Raw genomic sequence first — 9,981 nt, forward strand, 5'->3', positions numbered from 1 at the left:
CTCTCCCAGTGCCCCTTTTGAGCCATTCAGAGATGAGGAAATATTTGCTAGGAAATACACATAGCAATTGTCCATAAAATAACTACTCCATTATACAACATGTACAACTTGCAAGAGGTTTGTCAGTTTTGCTTTTCAGTTTTCATTAAGATAATACCTGGAATTCATTACTTGTTGCCACCCATAAACACAATACACAACCAACTCTGGTCAATAACTGAAGAATAATATGAAGAATTATTTGTAGCGTTGTGGGCAGAGGAAGTTTTGAAAATAAAAGCAAGTCAGGTATCCTGTATACATCCATAGATTCGGGTGAAATGACTTGGCACAAATAGCATTTATTTTTCCTGAGGGCATAGCTGCTAGCCAAAAGTATTTAAGTGAAGATGAATGGAAACTCATCTGAACAGCTACCAGCACTGCCGGAGACCTGCAAAATGGGGATAGCTCTAGGACCAAGGAATAATTGTTATTCGCTGCTTCTGTTATTTAAAGTGACATGTTGACATATCAGGCCTGACAGAAGCCAGATGGCTCACCTAACATCTGTCTGGCATTGTACTCTGTAACATTTTCCTCCAATCTCAGCACTAATCTTTCATTGAAAAATATTGAGCTATTGGTTAGAACATTTTATCTCTATCTTTTTCCTTTTCTCACATAAATGAGAACTGCATATTCAGGACAGGAAAACAACAGCTTATTAAACTGCCTTTCCACATACCCGAGTGTTCACAAACCTGGTTTCTGGGATGCACAGACTATACTAATGAGGAGCAAAGCCACTGTGAAGTATCACCTTTATCCAGTCTCCTATTTATTCTAAAATGAATGTACGTGCACACCCACACATCTTTCAATGGCTGAGGGACAAATTTTAAAAAATATCTAAGAATATATTTTTCTCCTACTCAGCTAAATACAGCTGTCCTTTTACAAGAGAGCCAGTGTGGTATAATGGTTTAGAGTGCAATACTAGGACTTGGAAGACCCAAAATCTAATCCTTACTCAGCTATGAAGCTTACAATGTAATCGGCCTAACCCCTCTCACAGGCAGTTGTGAGCATAACATTTGTGAGGAGAGGACAATGCGCTCCACCTTCAGCACCTTTAGAGGAAGGTTGGATATAAAAGTAATAAATAAAATAAAAGCCAGAATCTAGAAAGTCTGTCCAGTTCATGTCCATGATAGTTTGTGAACCTGTTACCCACCAAGCCAAATATTAATAATAACATAAGAGGAGCCATGCTGGATTAGACCAAGGGTCCATCTACTCCAGCACTCTCTTCACTCTCTTCACACAGCTGTTGATCAGGAACCCACAATAATGAATCAGCTAAGCTTCATTTAGCATATAGGATTTAAAATTCACATTCCTCCTGCCAAGCCCAACACACCATCCATTGCACCAATTCACATTTTAATTGATCAGGATTTATTTATTTTACCTTCTTTGACATACGTCAATATTGATTGATCAATTGTTCTTATATTCCACCCTTCCTCTTAATCAGAGCCCAGGGTGTCTCATAACAATACTTTAAATTATACAGTTATTTTTAACCCCCAAAATTAGTAATAATAATAAAAATTACAGCAGAAACAACCAACACATCCTTTTTCAGGAGTACCAAAGACCTAGTAAAATAGAAATGTTGTGAGGTTACTCTGAAAAGTCACCAGTGTGTGGGGCAACCAGATTTAGATGGGAGGGAATTCCATAAACTAGGAGTAACTGCCAGCACTAGCAGCAGCAGCAGATCTGAACACAAGGGAGCACAGGAGATGGGCTATATCAGGAGTATTCCTTTAAGTATCTAACTACATAAACAAAACATCCCATTGTTTATTACTTGGTTATTATTAGTTTAGGAGCCTCGTGTGGCGCAGAGTGGTAAGCGGCAGTTACTGCAGCTGAAACTCTCCCCAAGGCCTGAGTTCGATCCCAGCGGAAGCTGGTTCTCAGGCAGCCGGCTCAGGTCGACTCAGCCTTCCATCCTTTTGAGGTCGGTAAAATGAGTACCCAGCTAGCTAGGGGAAAGGTAACCATGACTGGGGAAGGCAATGGCAAACCACCCCGCTACAAAGTCTGCCAATAAAATGTCAGCGAAAGCAGGCCTCCCTCTAGGAGTCAGTAATGACTCAAGTGCTTGCATGAGAGGTTCCTTTCCTTTCCTTTCCTTTTTATTAGTTTATTCCTAAAAATCGCATTGGAAACATAATCCTGAGCCAGAGGGCTAATCCTGCTTTGCATAATTCTGGTATATTGATATATAGTCCTGCGAATTTCAGCTTTCAAGGAAGTGAAGTTGTTTTGTTGTTCGGTTAGCTTTACGCATTTGGCAAGGGTTTATTTGATTTGCTAAAGAACTGTTTCTGGAGATTTCTCCCTCACTTTCTGTTACTCTCTCTGGCCAGTGCAGGGATTGGGAGGACTGGCTGCTTTATTGCCACCAGCATTTGCTGCAAACAGTGGAAGAACGAGGGTGTCGTTGACATACTCAGAACAACTTGTCAGCTACGGCTAGACAGGTAAAAGAACTTTTTATTTTAAAGAGAAACTCTTAGTGACTCAGAGGTTGGTAAGGTTTTCTTTTTTAGCATATGAACAGGTTTTGGCTCTATAAGAAACATGTGGGCTTCTACTGTAACCATCATTTACCTAGCAAGGGCTAGGAAGTGGCTACTAGGTGTACAATAGCAAGGCTTTCTGATTTTTACCTCACTGTTAAGACTTGTTCACTCTTGCTTTTTGAAACTCTTTTCTTGGGACCACTGATTTTATTCCATTTGATTACATCCCCCCTTTTAAAAATTCCCTGTCATGTTTTTATTCCATTGTTGTTGTTAGTTAGTTAAAACAGAATATATTTTTTTTTAAAAAAAGGTACATTCACAATAAGAAATTTGGATATTTCTGAAGAACATATATAGGAACCAAAAAAACAAGTTAAAAACAAAGCCACAGGCTTTGAAGAACATGGGGATTTAATTAGTTAAGACCAGAATGAATTACTTTAATTTTAACTCAGAAATGACAAATATATTCAGAATTTCAAAAATACTGATTTTCTGGGTAACAGCTTAACATTTCAATTGTCTTGCTGAAATTAGTGAAACTTCAGAGTAAACATGTGCAGGGACAGACTATTAGAGCATAATCCTATGCATGTTTAGATAAAAAAAATATCCAACAACTCCCAACATTCCCCCAGACAGCTTTGCTGGTTGGAGCATGCTGGGAGTTGAAGGACTTTTTTTCTATGCATAGGATTGCACTCTTCATGCAACTATTCTGGCACATGCGCAGGATGATACTAGGTAAGTAGAATGACACCTGAGACTTTGAATGCACTTAACTAAACATGCAGGGAGATGCTTATAACTCTGAAAAGACATTTTTACAGACAATGCAGACAAATCTTGCAAGGGCATTCATCTCCCTAAACTGAGGGAAAGAACTTTCATTGAGTAGTTGCTGTAGCCAGAATGCCATCTAGTGGCCATATGTAGCCCTTTTTGTGTACCAGCAAAGCTAGAAATTATGTGAAATGAAACCTGATGTGATTTGACTCCTTCCCAAGGAATCAAGAAGCTCAGAAGGATCATCTTTGATGGTCTGTAAGGACAGGGGAGTCTGGCACAAGAGATCCAGTTTCCAGGGCTAGTGCTAGTCCCAAGAGGTTTGGATCTTCCAATGAGTCTCCTTTCAAGCCACAGGATAGTATATATCCAGCAGGGTGATCATGGATTGGTTTTAGCTCTGTGCAGTTCATCCTATGCAATGGCACCTCTGTGGAGTCTCATGAAAGCTGCAATCCTAAACACACTTACTAGGGAGTAAACCTCCTTGAACATAGTGGGACTGTTTTCTAAACAGACATTATGGGATTGTGTAGCTTAAAGTCCTATTGCATCTTCCCCAACTTGATGCTCTCTAGAAGTTTTGAACTTCAATTCCCATCAGTCCCAGCCAGGCAACAGTCATGAATGCTGGGAGTTGTAGTCCAAAATATCTGGAAGGTACCAGTTTAGGAAAGGCTGTCCTATAGGCTCTCAAGAGGAAATTTGGGGTTGTGCAATCAAGTAGAGCTGAGGGTCTTTTATACTACAAATTACAGATGTGTAGACACACACAAATCCAGAAAGTTTTGTTGCTCTTGTTGGATTTTAATTCTTTTTTTCCTCTGTCTCTTTTAATTGCTTTGTTGTTTTGTTTTGTTTTGCATGTTGACGATTCATTGTTTTTTGACGTTGTACAGTGCCTTGTGTGTTTTAAAAAAAAAGCAGAAAGGTGGGGCATAAATGTTCCTTATAAATAAATTTGCAAGCTCTGGTGTTCAACACCTAGCAATATTGTAGATTCTAGGACTGTTGCAGGTATATGCAGGAAGGTTTGTATGCTGGCATGTATGCAGAAATATAAGATGAGGAGACATTTTAGGGTAATTCCATCTTACCAAATAAAATTTGAACTGTAGTATAAAAAGTCTTAAAATCAACACCAGATTAATCATTTATTGGCTATAAATATCAACAAAAACACATCTTCTTGTTGTACATTATGATGCTGATGAATAAAACTCAGGGAAGAACCATGCTGAACCTTATTTTGGAGGAACAATTATTGTGCTCAGTGATGGGAAAAATAAGAAATGTTTGTCACCCTCTTGAGGTGCTGAGGGGAAGAGATTCTTTCTTGTGAAAAGAAACAGTGGCTGTGTGGAAGGACTCTCATCTATGCATACATTGCTATATGTGAATAGGAAAGCATCCAGCGGAGGCACAGATTCACCACCCCAGTGACATCAGAACCACCAGCCTTCACTGAAAGCATCACAATAGCAAAAGAATAGTGTACTGTACAGCCAATGGGGAAGTTGCTCTGTCATCTCCGAATAAACTACCTTTGTGCTTTTCCAGGCATCAGCTTCCCCCACAATTAGTTTAATGCTCTGGCAATAAATAGGGAAGAAAGGTGCTGTGTGAAAGAGGCACCAAATACTAGAGGGATATTGTGGCACAGTTGATGTTGTAGACATAGAATGACCTATTTAGGGTTATACAGAAGGAAGTCCTATGAATTTTAATGAGTCTTACTCCCAAAGAACAAGCACAGCCTTAATTCTTAGTCTGCTGTTTCACAATCAGCAATCAGCATAGGGATTCCACAATCTCCAAATGTTAATTTTTTTGTTAAAAATAGATTTAAACATATAAGCCTTGCCAATGGGACTTCTGCCTTAGAGTTTTCAATAGGATTCAGATATTGCGCATTCAGCTCAAAACTTTTTAATGCCTGTTAATTCACACCGAGGTTACAAACTGCCTGTTTGACCTCACACGCCAAAGTATGGCACCTAGCTTTGCGACTTAGTGGGCACTTTACCAGGGTTGGTAAAGATTGCTCTCTCATGTACAAGGTAAATAGATTGCTCTAGGAAAACACAGTAATAAGGTGGTCCAATCAGGAAATGCAAGGGGAAATTCTGATCATGAAAATGTGGGATAGCTACCAGAGTAGGACAGAGATCATGGTAGGAAAGCAGCATGGAAGATTAAAGCCATTTGGGCCCAGGGATATTCTCAGAGCTGGGACACACCAAGGTGAGGGATGCCCAAGCAGAAAGAACGAACAAGGGCTGCCCAAAGGCCAAGGGAATCATAGGGTTCAAAACAAAGGGAACAAAGAGCTTAATGGCTCAGAAGCTGGACCCAGGATGGGTTAAAACAAATTTAATTTACACCTAGCTAGCTATACAGGGTAGAATAGTTCAATATTCAAAACAAAAAGTGCCATCGAGGATACTTGGGTAGTGCTTGGCCTTGCTGACGTGTCTGGGAGGTGGGGAGGCTTCAGGATTGAATCATTTTCCCACCAGGGCTTTTGATGGCATGGCAATCAGGCAGGCATCTGCATGTTTTCCCCAGTCACAAAGAACAACCTTCTTTAATCAATCAAGCAGGAAATACATAATATTCGATGGCTCCTGTGCCTCTATGGTGATTCCAGAGCCTTAACAAGATGCCTGGCAGATCTTCAGACTGTGCCTTCAGGAACCAAAATGGAGCCAAAGTATCAGAGTAATGCCAATTAAATCCATAGGGAGTCAGCATGTTTGAAGCCCTTCTGCAGTAGTTCATGGTTCTGCCATCCCTGCCTTGCATTTTAATCTCATAACAGCCCTGTGGGTAGGTTAGGCTGAGAGTGGGTGACTGGCCCATGATCATCTGGTGAGCTTCATGATGAATGGGCCCTAGTCCAACACACTGACCACTACATCACACTGGCCTCTGCAGAGGAAGTAAGTGTCTTTCAAACCTTTTGAGGAAGAAATCCTTTTAGCTGCAAAATCTCAGAATATTCCCCAAATTTTCCAGAGCTCAAGTGTGGGGGACGGATTCTTCCGACCTCATAGCAAAGGGAATCCAAGCTTTAGACTGAACAGTAGCTGGCTCCATTTGTCAAAGATTGCTTGTGTAATAAAGGAAGGGTGGTGTTAACAGACCCTCGTTCAACTGTCTGCCAGTAATCTTTTTTTACATATCCATGACTGAGAATGAAAAGCAGTTCAGGACCTTCTTCTCAAGGCCTTTTGGCCCAGTGCCCAGTATTTTCATTCAAAGCTGCCAAAATGTATATACTATTCAGAATATGTGGAGTGTGTTTTTTCACCCTCTAATTGTGAAATACCACACAAAGAGGTGCCCTTATAACTGTGGGGAAGGAGAGGAAGCAGCAGCATCCCAATCAGGATGAGAAAATGAAACTCCCTTTCCTATGGTTTGAACTAGAGGGTCACCCTGTTTCTTCTGTTTCTTAACTTCAAGGTGCAATCCTTTGCCTGCTAATGGGTTTGCATGGGCTGTAATTAGCAGAGATGATGACTAATGTGCCTTTTTGGGACATGACCTGGCAGAGATGCACTCCCAGGGCTAGGTTCAGTGGAGGGAAAAAAGACTACATGACAATGATGCCTTGAACAGAAGCAATTCCAAAAGAAGTGAGATTTATCAGAAATGTCATGTCTTTTTCATTTTCTATGGCCCACTTCCAAAAGCTGGTTCTAGGGCTATAAGTTTCTTGACATTTTTTTTAATCTTCTACACTTTGAAAGAATATATTTTGTACTCCAGAATCTTCAGTCATAGCAAAATGTGTCCTTCTCTGTTACCACAGGATATAGGCTTAGGATAGTGTGTAGTCTGTACATTTAAAAAGAGCTCCAAATCCTGGGCCTAATCTACATGAAGCAGGATATTCCACTATGAAAGCAGTATGAAAGTGGTATGTAAAAGGCAGGAGCCACACTACTGCTTTATAGCGGCATTGAAGTGCAATTGACACATACCATATCCTGCTATATCCTGCTTGGTGTGGCTCCTGCCTTTTATATACCACTTTCATAGTGCAATATTCTGCTTGGTGTAAATTAGGCCCTGCACTAAAGTAACCCACATTTTCCCACCAAAATTATGATAATGTTATTCACACATATGCTTTATTTACATCATTTCTACCATACCTTTCACTGTAAAACGGCCTCAGTAGGCAAGCCCAAACAAACAGGTCAACTTTCCATGATACACAAAAGATAACAGAATTGGTATCAGGCAAACATGTATGTGGAGAGTGGTTCATATTTCACCACAGACCTTGGAAACCAGAGTTCAGAAGGATGCAGGTTTTAAGATGCAAAATTCTGGGCCAGACACCCATGTGCATTCTACACATAGACCTGCTGACACTACTCTGCCAGGGATGCCTCATGAGCATCACGAGAGCAAGCAATCCGAAGGAAGCATGGTGGTCTTTGTTGAGATTTGAATTATCTTCTTCAAGAGGCAGACTGCTAGGAAGATTAGCCAGAAAACATATTCTAGGATTTCACCAGCCATTAGGGAAGTGCTGCTGATTCCATTTGGGGTTTTGTCTGCCTTCATCACAAATAAGGTTGCAATCTATTTCTGGATTCCTTTTGCAAAGCTTATGCAGGCATCAGCTAATATAAACCCATTTTTGTAAATGCTTGTAACTTCTACCGTATTTCTTCGATTCTAAGACGCACTTTTTCCCCAATATAAACATCTCTAAAATGGGGTGCGCCTTAGAATCGATGGTGTCTTAGAATCAAAGAAATGCGGTAATTATTTTGATTTATAAACCATATTGGTGTCAAAAGAATGTCAAGGGCACTTCCTGATGGAGCTCAATGCAAGAATTGGAAATGCTGTTTCATTTCTTCCTGCCCACTTAGTTCAAAATTAGGGGAGGATTATTTCAGCCCATACCAATCTCTTCTGAGACCAACATGAAATATGGACTCGGCAGTGCTGGCCTGCTGGAATAAGAGTAGAGTGCTAGTGACGGAGAAGGTATGCGTTTGCTACCAGGAGAATTCTGTAGACCTCCAAAAACTTGGGAGGCTGACTGCTGAAAGAACTCTAGGATCTGATCCACACATGGAGAACTTCTGCTGAGACTGCACCACCATAGATGGCAGGTGGGAAATCCTGTGTTTGAATTTTCCCTCACACAAAAGAAACTCCCTATACATAGAAAACTAAGTAGACCAGGATGAACACTTTAGCTAGAACAGTGCTAGTCTTCTAAGTACAGGGAGTTTAAAGGGGGAAAACCCCACAGATAATTACTCTACAGACACAAATGGTTCAGTCCTAATGTTGCTTTCCCCCTTTTTCCCCCTGAATGAGTAGGTCAGCCCTACATGGATTTGTGGATTCTGATTTTCTATTCATCCTTTTTTGCTTACATCTATTTTCAGTTGTTAAACTGAACTTTCCAAATGAACTCTACATCCTAAAATAATTTTTCTGATTATTTTAGCCTCTTCACAATCCATTAGCAATCTGATTTTGCCAAACAGACACAATGAAATTACTTTCCTATTTGAATGCTTTAATGAGAACCATCTAGCACAGACCCCGGGGCCTATTGTTTCCTAGGAGGAACTTCGATGTGACTCTGAGAACTCAATCCAAAGTGCCTTTGCCAATACAAAGACTAGCATGAAAACAATTGGGCTTTGGATAATTTCCTTTGTAATTGGTCCTGCTTCCATTAGCACTGTGTGATTTCTGTTAGTAGTATAGAGATATACAACAGATATCAGCTTCCAAAACTCTTTTCCCCCCCCTTCTCTTTCCAGGGGAGGAATGATCCAGACTTCTGAACAGTACCAGTTTGTTCACCATGTCATGAGTTTGTATGAAAAGCAGTTTTCTAGAGCAGCAGTGGAAGAATGAGGATTCAGAATAATTTGTTATGACAAAACAGAACTCTGACCAGAATCGTATGTATTCCAGAGCCGAGAAGATACACATGGGAATTTCAGAGTAGAAGATATTTATTTATACATATATAAATATATAAAGTTTTACTTTCATATTGCTTTATTTTGCATTTAAGAGCTAAGATACTGCTTTCCTTTAATGTGCGACAGGACATTGTCTTCTTCACACACAAAAACAAAGGCCTATTTATACTGTAAATACAATTGGTAGCTTCATTTGTTACGAAAATTTTAAAATGTTCTTGTCAGATTTGCTATTTTAAAAAAATTGCTACTAGATCCAAATACAGTGTGAAATTCTTTGATAACTGTCTTGCTGAAGTCTGTCGTGTATGTTTACTAAGCTTGAAAAGTAACTTCTTTGCCTTTTTTTCTGACCAATTGTTTTTACATTTTAAACTACCGAATACTGTGTATATCATAAGACCTTCTGAGCCTCTGCATTAAAGGATTCAAGTGGATTCATACTGAAAAAATGCTTCATGGCTTATATGTTTGCTTGTTAAGAACAGTCAGTCCCTACATGATAGCTGTAGTGTCCAAATGAAGAGGAAACTATTTGGAATCAGTTGCTCTTCCTGTCGTTATAGCATTCCTTAGTATGTTTGCGGGACAGAGGGACTTGGGAGTTTATTTTGGGGAGGCTCAGTGTGTAGAATTTT

At 39.9% G+C, this 9,981-nt stretch overlaps 1 protein-coding gene across 2 annotated transcripts in view; it reads left to right on the top strand.

Moving 5' to 3' along the window:
• The window catches only part of PTPN5 (protein tyrosine phosphatase non-receptor type 5), a 64,604-nt gene extending 54,824 nt beyond the window's left edge, over positions 1 to 9,780 (top strand). For both annotated transcript variants that reach the window (XM_063118757.1, XM_063118756.1), the window contains 2 exons: positions 2,424 to 2,537; positions 9,176 to 9,780. In XM_063118757.1, the coding sequence (XP_062974827.1) occupies positions 2,424 to 2,537; positions 9,176 to 9,272 (211 nt within the window). In that variant the 3' untranslated portion in view covers positions 9,273 to 9,780. The remainder of the gene's footprint in view (positions 1 to 2,423; positions 2,538 to 9,175) is intronic.
• Positions 9,781 to 9,981: the final 201 nt, after the last annotated feature.

The sequence above is a fragment of the Elgaria multicarinata genome, chromosome 2, assembly GCF_023053635.1.
Source record: "Elgaria multicarinata webbii isolate HBS135686 ecotype San Diego chromosome 2, rElgMul1.1.pri, whole genome shotgun sequence".
Classification (NCBI taxonomy): Eukaryota; Metazoa; Chordata; class Lepidosauria; order Squamata; family Anguidae; genus Elgaria; species Elgaria multicarinata.